At 40.8% G+C, this 15,555-nt stretch overlaps 1 protein-coding gene across 1 annotated transcript in view; it reads left to right on the top strand.

Annotated features, from left to right (window-relative positions):
- Positions 1 to 11,884, top strand: part of LOC127575658 (nectin-3-like) — a 58,944-nt gene extending 47,060 nt beyond the window's left edge. The window contains 1 exon segment of the mRNA XM_052025546.1: positions 11,703 to 11,884. Coding sequence (XP_051881506.1) covers positions 11,703 to 11,764 — 62 coding nt within the window. The 3' untranslated portion in view covers positions 11,765 to 11,884.
- Positions 11,885 to 15,555: the final 3,671 nt, after the last annotated feature.

Below are 15,555 nucleotides of genomic sequence, written 5' to 3' on the forward strand. Positions count from 1 at the left end.
TGGTTCTTTATGCTCGTGTCTGTTTTAACATTTCCAGATGTCCTTGGCTCAGCCCTCACTGTGAAATATAAAATTGTTCTAGCACAAAAGCAGGCCATTCCTTCCTTTGAGTCATGCCAGCTCTTTGTAGATCAATCCAGTCAGTCCTTCTTCCCCATTTATTCACCACTGTTGTGCAGTTTTATTTTTGTTAGGTTCAATTCTCTTTTTAGAGTCTCAATTAAATTTGCACCCATGACTTTCACTCAATAAATCCCAGATCATAACTATTTGCTACATTTCAAACAAAAACTGTCATCCTCACATCATCCTGGATCTTTTGCTATTCACTTTAAAGCTGACCCTCTGGTCTCTGCCAATTTCTCTTTACCCTATCTAAACCCATCAGTTTTTTTTCAATTTCTGTCAAATCTCCTCTCAACCTTCTCCGTTCTGAACCATGTTTACTGTGTCATCTAACCTAATGTTGTCAACAAACATGAGTACATGGCTCTCCAGTCCTTCATCTAAGTAATTTATGATATAATGAAAGGCTGAGATGCCATTACACTTCCCTGGGGTACATCTTGCTGCTCGAAGTAAATACCCTTTTGTTTATCTCCTGTTCAATTTCCAGATGGTCTACAATTCCACCTGCTCTAATTTTTATTTGTAGAGTCTTATGTAGAAATGTATAGAATTCCTCTAGGACATATCAGTAATAGCCATTGAATCTCATTGTTGACTATATTTTAGATACCATGTCAAAAAAATTAACAAGCTTTATTAAATATAATTTCCCTTGCAAATCTTGTTGGGTTTTCTGATCAATTCATTCTTATCCAAGTACTCATTACTTTTGCACTTTTAAAATTCTAGTAATTTTCCCATAATAGATCTTAAGCTAAAATATTTGTAACTTTTTAGTTTATCTCTTTACCCTTTACAAATAGAACCATAGAACACTACAGCACAGAAAACAGGCCATTCGGCCCTTCTAGTCTGTGTCGAAACCTTATTCCGCTAGTCCATAACCCTCCAGACCTCTCCCATCCATGTATCTATCCAATTTATTCTTAAAACTTGAGAGTGAGCCTGCATTTACCATGTCAGATGGCAGCTCGTTCCACACTCCCACCACTCTGAGTAAAGCTGTTCCCCCTAAATCTTACGGATATCCTTCTTATAGTTAGGTGACCAGAACTGCACACAATACTCCAAATTTGGCCTCACCAATGCCTTATACAACCTCACCATAACATCCCAACTCCTATACTCAATACTTTGATTTATGAATGCCAGGATGCCAAAAGCCTTTACAACCCTGTCTACCTGTGACACCACTTTCAGGGAATTACGTATCTGAACTCCCAGGTCCCTTTGTTCCTCCGCACTCCTCAGTGCCCTACCATTTACTGTGTATGTCCACCTTGATTTGTCCTTCCAAAATGCAACACCTCACGCTTGTTTGCATTAAATTCTATCTGCCGTATTCTGGCCCATTTTTCCAGTTGGTCCAGATCCCTCTGCAAGCTTTGAAAGTCTTCCTCGCCTTGCCCTTCACTCTAACAGAAATATGTACCTCCTTATCCTTTTGTCAGATAAAAGGAGGTACATGTCACAGTTAGTTGGGATCAAGCGAGTCTCTTGAGGAACACAAGGGTTGTAGGGGTACAAGAAGGGCAAAAAGAGGACATGAGATGAGTTAAAGAAGAATCTGAAGAGGTTCGATAAGTATATTAAAAGCAAAAGGGTTACCAGGAAGAGAGTAGGTCCCTGTGTGGATCAGTGTGGTAATCTATAAGTGGAGCCATGGTTGAGGGGGTAAGGTCTTAAATGAATGCTTCTCATCTTTATTTACTGTGGAGAAGGACATGGAACCTAGTGAGTTCAAGGAAGAGAACAGAGATATCATCAAAAATATTGACATTATGAAAGAAAAGGTGCTAAAGCACGCAAGGGTGGATAAATCTCCTGGGCCTGACCAGGTGTATCCTAGGATGTTGTGGGAAATGAGAAGAAATTGCTGGAGCTGTGGCGGAGATTTATGCTTCTTCCTTAGCCACTGGTAAGATACTGGAAGACTGGAGGATGGCCAATGTGTCTTTTATTTAAGAAGGGCTGCAAGGACAAGCCAGGCAACTACAGGCCAGTAAGCCTAACATCAGTGGTAGTAAAGTTACTGGAAGGGGTTCTGAGCAACAGAATTTTTGCATTTGGAAAGGCAAGGATTGATTCAGCATACTCAACATGACATTCATGTCCCATGAATTTGATTGAGGTGACCAAGAGGATTGACGAGGTCAGGTCAGTCGATGTTGTCTAAATGAATTTTATTAAAGCCTTTGATGAGGTCCCCTATGGTAGGATGGTCCGGAAGGTTACATCAAGTGGGATCCAGCGTGAGCTCGCCATTTGGATACCAAGTTCACGATAGGAGGCAGAAGGTGGTAGTGAAAGCCTGTTTTTCAGACTGGATGCCTGTGACCAGAAATGTATTTGCAGGGACTGATGCTGGGTCCATTGTTGTTTGTCATGTATATCAATGATTCGGATGAGAATGTATTGGCATAAATAGTAAGTTTGCGGATGACACCAACATTAGTGGTAGAGTGGACAGTGAAGAAGGTTGTCTAAGGTTGCAACAAGATCTAGATAGTGGGTGAAGGAATGGCAGGTGGAATTTAACTTGTACCAGTGCAAAGTTATGAATTTTGGGAAGTTAAATCAGGGCAGGCTAAACACATTGAATGGCCCTAAGGATTGTTGTTAACTGAGAGACCTAGGGGTACAAGTACATAGTTCACCGAAAGTAGCAACACAGGTAGATGGTGATGAAGGTGTATTTCATGCTTGCATTCATTGGCCGTGGTACTGACTACAAGAATTAGAACATGTTACAGTCGTGCAAAACATTGGTGAGAACGCACTTGGAGTGTTGTATGCTTCCAATAAATAGGCAGGAGATATCCTTCCTATATATCACTATAGGAACGATGTGATTAAGCTAGAGAGGGTGCGGAAAAGATTCACGAGGATGTTGCCAGGACTGGTGGGCTTGAATTATATGGAGAGATTGTATAGGCTGAGACTGTTTTCCCTAGAGTGAAGGAGGCTGAGGGGTGAACTTATACAGGTTTATAAAATTATGAGGCATAGATAGGGTAGGAAGTCACTGCCTTTTTCCTAGGGACTCTAAGACTAGAGGGGATGGGTTCAAGGTGAGAGGAGAAAGATTTAAAGGGTACAAGTTTTTTTTTAAGAGGATGGTGGAAAATTGGATCGAGCTGCTACCAGTCTCTCCATTCCACTAGAGTATCTATATCTCCTTGAAGTCCAATACTACCTGCTGCTCAATTCACTATTCCTTCAAACTTTTCTACACTATTCCTACATGTTTGGAGATTGTGCCTCGAACCTTCAAGCATTAATATATAAGGCACGGTAAAGTACAAATCCTAGGAGAACACCATTTTATACTTCTGCGAAGTATACTTCTATATTATATATAATATACTTCTGCGAAACATTTCTCACTACTCTTATCTGTTACTTAACCAATCAAACTCCATATTTACCAGATTCAAAACAAAATATGGAAGATGCTGACAATCTAAACTTAAACAGAAAAGGCTAGATATATACAGGTAGAGGCGACCTGTACAAGAGTGATGGGTTACATTTGAACCAGAGGGGGACCAATAGCGTGGCAGGGAAATTTGCTAGTGCTACACAGTAGGGTTTAAACTAGGTTGGCAGGGGATTGGGATTCTGAGCAGGGGCAAGTCATGGGATAAAGCAGAGTCCAGAAAGAGTAAGTGTAGTAATCAGGATAGCCAGGGGCACAGTAAATGCAGGGAAAGGAATACCCAGTTGAACTGCATTTATTTCAATGCACGTGGATTGGCTCTGAGGACTGGGATGTTATAGCCGTAACAGAAACACGACTGAGACGAGGGCAGGACTGGCAGCTCAATGTTTCAGGATACAGATGTTATAAGTATGACAGGTACAGGTAAGCGAGGTGGGGGCGGGTGTTGCCTTTTTGATGAAGGAGGACATAACAGCAGTACTTAAAGCTGACATTCTTGGCAGATTGTCCAGTGAAGCCATATGGGTAGAACTTAGAAACAAGAAAGGGAGGGTCACTGAAGTGGGGCTGTATTATAGATCCCCCTCCTCCCTCTTTCCTTCTGCATGCTTCCACCCCCCCCCCCCCCCCCCCCCACCTCGCCAATGGTCAGCGAAAACTTGAGCAGGTGTCAAGGGAAATTGTTCTGAATTTTAAGAATAATAGGTTTATATAAGTGGGAGATTTTAATTTCCCTGGTATTGACTGGACTAAGGACCTGGAGGGGTGGAATTTGTGAAATGGAAAATTTCTTGAGTCAATGTATAGAGGACCATACTTGGGAGGGTGCAATACTGGACCTCCTCTTAGGAAATGAGGTAGGGCAAGTAACAGAAGTGGCAGTGACTTTGGCTAAAGTAACCATAATTCTATCAGTTTTAACATAGTGATGGAAAAGGATAAGATAGCTCCACAGTTTATGGTCCTAAACTGGAGCAGGAATAATTTTGGAGGAATTAGGCAGGATCCAGCGGAGGTCAGTTGGGTGAGCCTCCTTGAAGGAAAAGGAATGAATGGCAAGTGGGAGACACAGGAGTGTGATATTAAGAGTCCAGGGGTAGCATGTTCCTGTTAGGGTGAAGGGTAAACCTGGCAATGTTCGACCTGTTTAAACTAAGAAACAACAAAGGTATCATTAAATTACTATGTGAACTTCATTAAGGTCTTTGACAAGGTCCCACATGGGAAACTGGTCCAATAGTTTAGACTCCATGGGATCTAAGGCAAGTTAGTAAATTTGATCCAAAATTTGAACCAAAATTACCATGGTAGTAGGAGACACAGCATGATGATAGAGAGTTGCTTTTGTGATTGGAAGCCTGAGACTGGACCTGTATCACAGAAAATGATGCTGAAATCTTTACTGTTTGTTATATGCTTTAATGATTTGGACATGAATGTAGGAGGTATTGCAGATGACCCAAAAATCAGTGGTGTTGGTAGTGAGGGGGAGATAGTCAGAAACTACAAGATGATGATCAATTGGTAAGATGGGCACAGCTATCGCAAATAGAATTTAATCCTAATGAGTGCAAGATGATGCACTTGAATGCTGGCAAGTACTACTGTTAGAGTAGGGCAAACATTATAAGGGGTAGAGCCTTAGGGAATATTGAGAAACAAAGAAACCTTTTACACCCAGTGAGTGGTGAGTACCTGGTAAAGACTGGTGGAAGCAGAGTTACTGGAGTCTCAGCGAGTATTTCATTTGCCTAGGCATAGAAGGTTACAGGTCAAGTGCTGGAAGGTGGGATTAATTCGGATAGGTGTTCACTGATTGTTGTGGACATGTTGGGCCAAATGGTCTGTTTCCATGCTCTGATTCTATGACTGAAAATGGCAGCATAGATACAGTAGATAAAATGTTTAAGGTGGGATCCGGGATACCTGTCTTCATTAGCAGGACACAGAAAATAAAAGCAGGGAGGATATGAAACAACTTTATAAAGCATTGGCTGGGCCACAGCTGAAGTGCATTGACAATATAGGAAGGCTGTGATTACAGTGGAAAAGCTACATAGGAAATTCACCAAGATGTTGCCAGCGATGGAGCATTTCTGTTGAGGAGAGACTGTTTATGCTGGGTTTGTTTTCCTTGGAGCACAGGAAGCTGAAGAAGGAACTAAGAGGTGTATAGAATTGAGGGGCATAGATAGAGTAGATAATTAGAAAGCTTCCTCCATAGTAGATGTATATAAAAATGGAGCATTTGTTTTGATAAGAGGAAGAGGTTTGAGAGGATCTGAGGAAGATTTTTTTTTCACCCAGAGGGTGGTTGGAATCTGGAAAGCACTGCCTGAGAGGATGGGGTTGGCAGAATACTCTCTCACATTTGAGTATTTAAGATGAGCACTTGAATTGCCAACATAAAGGTGGCTATGGACCAAAAGCTGGTAAATGAGATAATGTACAGCATGCAGAGGTCAATTGGGATAGTCTATTTGAAGGGAAAGGGCAAGTGAGAGACTTTTAAGAGTGAAATATCCCTGATGAATACATCTGTGGGAAGTGCACGCAGCTGTAGCTCCTGACAGTGGGTGAAGGAACTGGAGCTGGAGTTGGATGTACTCAGGATCATCTGGGAATCTGAGAACATCATAGATGAGAGTTTTAGTGAGATGGTCAGACCTCAGTTGCAGGCTACTGATAGATAGGTGACCACCATGAGAAGTAAGGGGAGTTGGCAGACAGTGCAGGGTCCCCCTGTGGCTAGTCTCCTCAGTAACGGGTATACCCTTTGGATACTGTTGGGGGCGATGACCTTTCAGACAGCAGCACCAGTAGCCGGGTCAATGGTACCGTGCCGGTCTCTGAGGCAAAGAAAGGAATGGTGAAGTCAGGCAGAGCAATAGTGACGGGGACTCGATAGTAAGGGGCACAGAAAGGTGTTTCTGTGGCTGCATTTGAGACTCCAGGATGGTGTTGCCAGGGTCAAGGATGTCTCACAGCGGGTACAGGACGTTCTGAGAGGGGAGGGTGAGCAACCAGTGGTTGTGGTCCATATAGCTTCATCAATAGCCACTAATGAAGTTCCCAAAGACTGGCTAATGTTGTTTTCTTGTTTAAGAAGGGTAGCAAGGAGAAGCCAGGGAACTAGAGGCTGGTCAGCCTGACATCAATGGTGAGGCAGTTACTGGAGGGAATCCTGAGGGACAGGATCTACCAGCATTTGAATAGACAGAGTCTGATCAGGAGGAGTCAGCATGGCTTTGTGCCTGGGAAGTAGTGTTTGACGAATCTTTTAGAGTTCCTTGAAGAGGTAACCAATAGAGTAGATGAGATTAGGGCAGTGGATGTTGTCTATTGGGACTTTAGCAAGGCCTTCGACAAGGTCCCATATGGTAGGCTGTTCTGGAAGGTTAGGCCCCATGGAATCCAGGGAGAGCTAGTTATGTGGATTCAAAATTAGCTCGGAGGTAGAAAGCAGAGGGTGGTGGTTGAAGGTTGTTTCTTGGATTAGTGGTGTGTTTTTTTTTTAAATTTTTTTTTTAATTTTATTTTTTAAAATTTTATTTGCAGCGTGGTAACAGGCCCTTCCGGCCCAACAAGTCTGTGCCGCCCATTTTTTTTAGACCCCCATATTAACCTACCCGTACATCTTTGAAACGTGGGCGGAAACCAGAGCACCCGGAGGAAACCCACGCAGACACAGGAGAACGTACAAACTCCTTACAGACATCAACAGGAATCGAACCCTGATCACTGGCGCTGCAATAACAGGGATCAGTGTTGGGATCCTTATTATTCGTTATTCATTCACATCCAAATTATGTGTATAAATAAGGCTTGAAATAGCAAGTATGCAGTTGTCACAAAATTAGGTGTTGTTGATCATGAAGAAAGCTATTGTAGATTACAGGGGATCTTGATCGGTTAGGGAAGTGGGCTGAGGACTGTCAAATGGATTTCAATGCAGATAAGTGTGAGATGATGCATTTTGGAAAGTCAAATCAGAGTAGGACTTGTACTATGAATGGCAGGGCACTAAGGATCGTAATGGAACAGAGGAACCTAGGAGTACAAGTGCATAGTTCGTTGAAAGCGGCATCCACAAGTAGGCAGGATGATGAAAAAGGCATTTAGCAACAGTCAGGTCACTGAGTATGGGGTTGGGACATATGTTGCAGTTGTACAAGTCATTGCAGAGGTTGCACTTGGAGTACTGTATGCAGTTTTGGTCACCCTGTTACAGGAAAGACGTGGTTAAACTGGAAAGAGAACAGAAAAGATTTGAGGATGTTGCCAGGACTAGAGGGCCTGAGTTATAGGGAGAAGTTGGCCAGGCCAGGTCTTTATTCCTTGGAATTTAGGACAATGAAGGGCTATCTTACAGAAATGTTTAATATTATGAGAAGCATAGATAAGGTGGGCAGTAACAGACTTTTCCCCAGGGTAGGGGAGTTCAAAACTACGGGGCAGAGATTTAGGGTGACAGGGGAAAGACTTAAAGGACAAGTTATCACACGGAGGGTGATGAGTGTATGGAATGAGCTGCCAGAGGAAGTGGTTGAGGCAGGTACAATAGTATAATTTAAGAAGCACTTGGATAGGTACATGGAAGGGAGGGGCCTGGAGCGATTATGGGGCAAATGCAGGAAATTGGGACTAGATAGGTGGACAACGTGGTCTGCATGGACTTCTTGGGCCGAAGGGCCTGTATCCATGCTGTATTGCTTTATGACTGTATGCACTCATCTGTCCTTCATTAGATGGGGAGGAGCCAGGATGTAAGAATGATGAAAGCAGGAAACATAAGTTTAGAATTATCTTCACGACTAACTCAGGTGACCTACTGATTTTTATATAAGCTTTGATTCTGATTATAACTTTGAATGGCATAACTGGTCAGCAAGTAAAATGAAGTTTTGCTCATCCAATGGTAAGTTAGACTGAACAATTCAACTTGAGTTGAAAATACGGGTTACTCTTTTAAGATAGAATTGAAGAGGAATTTCTCCTCAGAGGGTCATGATTTCTGGAATTCTCTACCTCAGAGTGCTCTGGAGGCTGAAACATTGAGAATAATGGAAACAGTATATCTGAATATAGAGACTAGGAGAGACTGACTGACACAAGTGGTAGTGATACTGGCTTACAGCAGATAATGAAGACTTGTTAATTGCAGATGACCTGTCTGGAGGAGCCCTCAGGTTTTGACTTTGAATTCAGCAATTTCAGATATTCAGCTTTTCCAATTTGTATCAGAACTGACCAGTTGTCATGCAAGATCTTTAATCTGTAATGTTAATACTGTTTTTTTTTCCTCTACTGATGATCACATCTGTTTGGAGAAAGAACAAACGATGTTGGAAACCTTAAATTAAACAGAATGCTTGCTGAGTATTTCTGGTTTTCTGTTTTATTTCAGATTTCTGCTCTCATTTTTTTCTTCCTCTTCTCTTCATTCATTTCCACTCAATAGATCAGATGAAATTAACAAGCCTTTACCACCCTCTGGGCAGCAGAACACTACCACATGTGTCATTTAGTATTTCTTGATTTCTAGCTTATCACAGATGTTCCTTTTATTCTTTCCACATATGACTCTTCCCTGCAATATAAAATGTGTTTGTGTAAGTTTTCTCACTTCAGATGAAATGAAATGTTAACTCTGCTTCTCTCCATAGATGCTGACCTGCTAAGTATTTTCTGTTTTTGTTTCAAATTTTCAGCACCTGTTATTTTCAGTTTCTTAAATTTAAGAATAACTGGATATTGCCCTTTCAGTATTACCTTTTTTGTTCTTGCCATGGCAAGTGGTTGAAATGTTCTTGGATTGTTTCATCACTTTGCTGTTTTGGTGGCCTTGATATAGAATTTCTGCATTGACCTTTTCATTAATGTGCCCCAATTCTATTCGCCAGAGGACTGGAGGGTAGCTCATGTTGTTCTATTGTTTAAAGAAGGCTCTAAAAGTAAAACAGGTAATTACAGGCCGGTTAGCCTGACATCAGTAGTCGGTAAAGTATTGGAAGGTGTTCTGAGAGATTGGATATACAAGTATTTGGACAGCCAAGGGCTGTTTTAGGATAGTCAGCATGGCTTTGTGGGTGGTAGATCGTGTTTAACGAATCTTGTAGAGTTTTTTGAGGAGGTTACCAAGAAAGTAGATGAAGGAATGGCTGTGGATGTTGTCTACATGGACTTTAGTAAGGCCTTTGACAAGGTCCCACATGGGAGGTTAGTTCAGAAGGTTCAGTCACTAGGTATCCATGGAAAGGTTGTAAATTGGATTCGAATTTGGCTGTGTGGGAGAAGACAGAGAGTGGTAGTGGATGATTGTTTCTCAGACTGGAGGCCTGTGACTAGTGGTGTGCCTCAGGGATCTGTGCTGGGACCATTGTTGTTTGTTGTCTATATCAATGGTCTAGATGATAATGTGGTAAATTGGATCAGCAAATTTGCTGATGACACTAAGATTGGAAGTGTAGTGGACAGCGAGGAAGGCTTTCAAAGCTTGAAGAGGGATCTGAACCAACTGGAAAAATGGGCCAGAAAATGGTAGATGGAATTTAATGCAGACAAGTGTGAGGTGTTGCATTTTGGAAGGACAATCAAGGTTGGACATACACAGTAAATGTTAGGGCACTGTGGATTGTGGAGAAACAAAGGGATCTGGATGTTCAGATACATAATTCCCTGAAAGTGATGTCATAGGTAGGCAGGGTTGTAAAAAAAAAAGGCTTTTGGCATCCTGGCATTCATAAATCAAAGTATAGGAGTTGGGATGTTATGCTGAGGTTGTATAAGACATTGGTGAGGCCAAATTTGGAGTATTGTGTGCAGTTCTGGTCACCTAACTATAGGAAGGATATCAGTAAGATTGAAAGAGTGCAGAGGAGATTTACTAGAATGTTGCCGGGTCTGTAGAAGTTGAGTTACAGGGAAAGATTGAACAGGATAGGACTTTATTCCTTGGAGCGTAGAAGAATGAGGGGAGATTTGATAGAGGTTTACAAAATTATGAGGGGCATAGAATTAACGCAAGTTCGCTCTTTCCACCTAGATTAGGAGAGATAAGTACGAGAGGACATGGCTTTAGGGTGAAAGGGGAAAGGGTTAGGGGGGACTTCTTCACAGAGTGGTGGGAGTGTGGAACGGGCTGCCATCTGATGTAGTAAATGCGGGCTCACTCTCAAGTTTTAAGAATAAATTGGATAGATACATGGATGCGAGAGGTCTGGAGGGTTATGGACTGGGTGCAGGTAAGTGGGACTAGTGGAATAACGTTTTGGCACAGACTAGAAGGGTCGAATGGCCTGTTTTCTGTGCTGTAGTGTTCTATGGTTCTAGTTACTGATCATCTTGCTCATATAGAGAAGATCATTATTAGTCGCATGTACATCAAAATGCATTTTTTGCGTAGTATTCTGGGGGGCAGCCTGCAAGTGTCGCCACATTTCTGGCGCCAACATAGCATGCCCACAACTTCCTAACCTGTACGTCTTTGGAATGTGGGAGGAAACCGGAGCACCTGGAGGAAACCCACGCAGACACGGGGAGAACGTACAAACTCCTTACAGACAGCGGCAGGAATTGAACCCAGGTCACTGGCATTGTAAAGCGTTATGCAAACCGCTACACTACCATGCCTGCCATATAATCCACACTAAATGAATCTGTGAAGAATTTTTACGCATCATATCACTATATCTTCTCAGTATTGAGCATCTGTGTTGTGTCAGATGTCTGAGAATTCATTGAAAAGTTTGAAAGATGTTTTTGGAACAAACTCCAGTAACTCAATTCACTCAGTTCCCAGTATCTCAATAAAATTTGCGATGAATAATGTTTTTGCCTTTTTCAAAATACAAACAGTCCACTGCAACTGCTCTTTAACTATCAGTGGGAGAGAGATATTCCTGCAACTCATTAGCATGCAAAGATTTTCAACTGTGCGATTTCTGAAAAGTGCACTTCCACTTTCAAATGTTAAACAAGCAAAATTCAGATGAATTTTGTGTTTTTTTTTAAAACTGTAATAATGAAAACATTTATTTGATTGAGGATAAGAAACTTTAAACATGTCATGTTGCAGTACATATGTTGATTGCTCTCTATCTCCATCCATCCCTTCCCCATTTATAATTAGATCCTCCGACTACTACTCCGTTGTGTACAACTGCACCACAAATTATTCATTTGCAAGCGTAACAGGTTTGGATGGTTTTACACCCAAGATTCAGATTCCTCCATCAACCCTGGCATCTGTGAAGAATGATAACTTAGGAACTATGATTGGAGGTGTGGTTGGTGGTACACTTCTGCTCATGCTTGTTGCCATCATCATTATAATGTTTTACTTAAGACGCCGGCGTACATTCCGAGGGGACTATTATACAAAACAGTATGCTGGAACTGCAGACCTACAGAAGGATGCACAGATGAATGTCTTACCATCACGTCAAATTGAGCCATACACAGATTATGAGAAAATTGAACGGAAGCTCAAACCAAGCAACATGTTCCAGAATTATCCCGTTGAGGTACAGAAAAGTGAATGGCAAAATGAGGATAATATAAAAAATAGATACTCTGAAGGGTGTGGAAATGCCCATTGACTATTATGAAGATCAAAAATTTCCAATCCAGTTCAGTATGATTACTATGATGAAAATGAAGATGACCTTGTTTCACATTTAGATGGTTCGATAATTTCCCGCCGGGGAATGGTATGTCTAGTGGTAATTGATACATATTACTGAAGTAGAAGAAGGACTTCAATTCAATTGAATATTCTAGGTTTCCATTTCTTACGTGCGTGTTTTTCACAATATTTTGATAGGATTCCTGTTTTCCTAAAGGGAGGAACAAAATGAGCTTTTTGTCATGAAATGAAATATGATTTTGTACTAGATTTGCACCCAGAGCAAAGTAAAATCTTTTAACTGCACAATTCTGTGGTGAGGTTTGGGTTGGGGGAAGAACAGAAAATATCCAAAATCTTGAGGCCTTAGTACTGTGCTGTAAAGATATTGTAAATGTTTACAGTTCAGTCAACTCCCAGGTGCGGCTTTGGAAGTAATGAAAGCAGTTACTGCCTTTCTGTTGACTACTGATGTTTTTCACTACTCCTTCCAAATGGGATCCCAATAAATCTAAATAAAACTAGTGTTGTTTAGTTTGCATATATAAAAACATAATAAATTTTACCTATATGGAGTTGGTTGAAAAAGAAGCTGCTTCGATGAGATAAAGGTGACAATAGATGTATCATTTTTGGTCAAATTTTTCACTTTAAGTCTTAAATGTTTACATTTTCCCCTCCCTTTTTTTTCCCCAACATATAGGCTGCATTTTTCAGGAAGTGCTAGTTTGTTTCCTTGACTGTACATTGAAGTCTACTAATTTTACATAATCTCAACAAGCACATTGTAATGTTCATAAGTTTCTTGATCTCCAACTATGCGCTTTAGTGTCATTCCAGGCTGTTTCAGATATTGAATATTATTTTACAAGAAACCAAATTACTTCAAGTTTGAGTAATGACACTGTAATTCACTTAGGCCACAATACACAAATTTATTGTTGTGTAAACTATATCTCTTGAAATTTAAGGGTGAATTTTGTGGTTGCAGGAGCTTCAATGTACAATCTGAACTTTTCCCTTTTTATTGGTTCTGAAGTGCTGATCATCACTTGTTTATAGATGCAGATGTGTTTGTGGAGTTTGTTTTTCATCTGCATGTGTGAACAGAAAACAGCTTGTGAAATGGATTGTGTAAATGGTATACGGCTCCAACTGGGCAAAAATGCTCTGATCATATGTTGTATATAAATACTAAAGAGATTTACTGTACAGTACTTTTTGTACCTTATCTGTTTTATAAAGTTAATGCAATGTTGATTTGATGTGCTGTTTGCTAAATATACATTTTGCTGGAAGAAAACAGATTGCCTCATTTTAACTTTAGTTGCTGGTTGCAACACTGCAAAATTTTAAAACCACTAACTTAATGGCAGAGTTTTTTATTGTATGAAACAATAGATCTCTGTAATGTGATATTTATTTGGATTTAAAGCACTTTTTCATTTAAAGAACAAGATGGAGAAAAGTTCAAGCCATTTTGACTATATAAGACTATGCAGACTGAAATGTCATCTTCGGTATGTGGAGATTTAATAAATGTTTCATTCAGTTTCAGTTTGCTGCAGAATAAATTCCCAGCTGGATTTTTTTCTCATTCTATTCTTAACCACCAATTTTGAAGTCAGAAAAGTAACGCACTTATTTGGAGATCAAGTGCTAAAATTGCACAAGCTATTTAGCAACTCTGGTTATGTGGTGTATTTTGCAGCAATGTTAACCTGTTAAAGGATAATCAAATTTGCTTTTGTTGAACTGTTTACATCACAGATATCAGTAATAATATTTTTAATCTGCAGCTCTAATGGGTGTATTTTATATCCCTTGAAGACATATGGTTGAAATTCATTCACAACGTATTTCAATTTAGCTGGATAAATTGGCAGCCTGTATTTTTTTCCTTTTGTAATCAGGAGGGACAAGGACACAGGGTCAAGCAAGGCTAATGAATTTTGTTGGACATTGAAGAGGATGACTCCAGTTATATTTTAAATTGGATGCTTAACATTAATGAATCATTTTGTTGTTGACCAGAGACACACTATTTCAACATTAGTTGTATTAACGAGATGTATTACATGTGAGAATTAGACATCAGCCCAAAATGCTGCATCAAAAGCAGTGACAGAAACTTGGGTTTTGGTAGCCATCTTCATGCTTAGCTTATAACCTTGCACTATAGGTGATCCTTGTGTTACGTGGGGGTGCGTTCCTAGAAATCTGGCCGTATCATGATTTTCTGTGATGCGTCATTGTGCACGGTGTAAAGAAACGCAATTGGAAAAATAGTTGTGATTCATTTACTTTTATCACAACTCCCTTGAAAGTGAACTTTATTGTGCATCTCAAATTTTTGGGTTGTGATTTGTGAATTCTGTCAGGGCAAGCTTCTGTGACCCAAACAACCCTAACATGGGGGATCTCCTGTATCTTTTTTTTACCAATTTGGTAACAAGGCATGCCATCTGGATTAATGTGGCAGGACTAGGATTGTCTGAGTGCCCCTGGCTCATAAAAATGTAAATGTTGAGTACTAAAAAGTTAAACCTGAAAATAAATTATGATCAGCAGTAACATAAGCTACCATTTGGTACCAACGACATAGGTAGAAAGTGGGATGAGGTTCTCGAAAAGGGAGTTTAGGGAGCTAGGCAGAAGGCTTAAGAACAGGACCTCAAGGGTATGCAATCTCAGGATTGCTGCCAGTGCCACGGGATAGTGAAAGTAAGAATAGGAGGAGATGGCAGATGAATGTGTGACTGAGGAGTTGGTGCAGGGGGCAAGGTTTTAGACTTCTGGATCATTGGCATCTCTTCAGGGGAAGGTGGGACCTGTACAGAGTGGATGGGTTACACCTGAACTCGAGGAGGACCAATATCCTTGCAGGCAGGTTTGCTAGTGTGGTTCAGGAGGGTTTAAACTAGTTTGTAAGGGGGATGGGAACTGGAGGGATAAGTCAATGGAAGAAGTGCATGGAGTAAAGTCAGATCTAACATATCGAGAGGCTTCAAGGAAGGAGAAGCAGAGTATAGGGTATAAAAGTAGAAAGGTGGATGGGCTAAAGTGCACTTAATTAAATGCAAGAAGTATCGGGAATAAGGGCAATGAATTGAGAGCTTGGATAAATACATGGGACTATGATTTTGTGGCTCTTGCAGAGACTTGGCTGTCACCAGGGCAGGAATGGATATTGGATATTCCTGGATTTCAGTGTTTAAAAAGGGATAGGGAGGGAGAAGAGGAGGAGGGGTGGCGATGCTGGTCAGGGAAACTATTACAGCGGCAGAAAGGGTGGATAATGTAGAAGGATCCCCTCAGTATGGGTGGAAGTTAGGAACAAGAAAAGAGCAGTTACTCT

The sequence above is a fragment of the Pristis pectinata genome, chromosome 11 (genome assembly GCF_009764475.1).
Source record: "Pristis pectinata isolate sPriPec2 chromosome 11, sPriPec2.1.pri, whole genome shotgun sequence".
NCBI lineage: Eukaryota > Metazoa > Chordata > Chondrichthyes > Rhinopristiformes > Pristidae > Pristis > Pristis pectinata.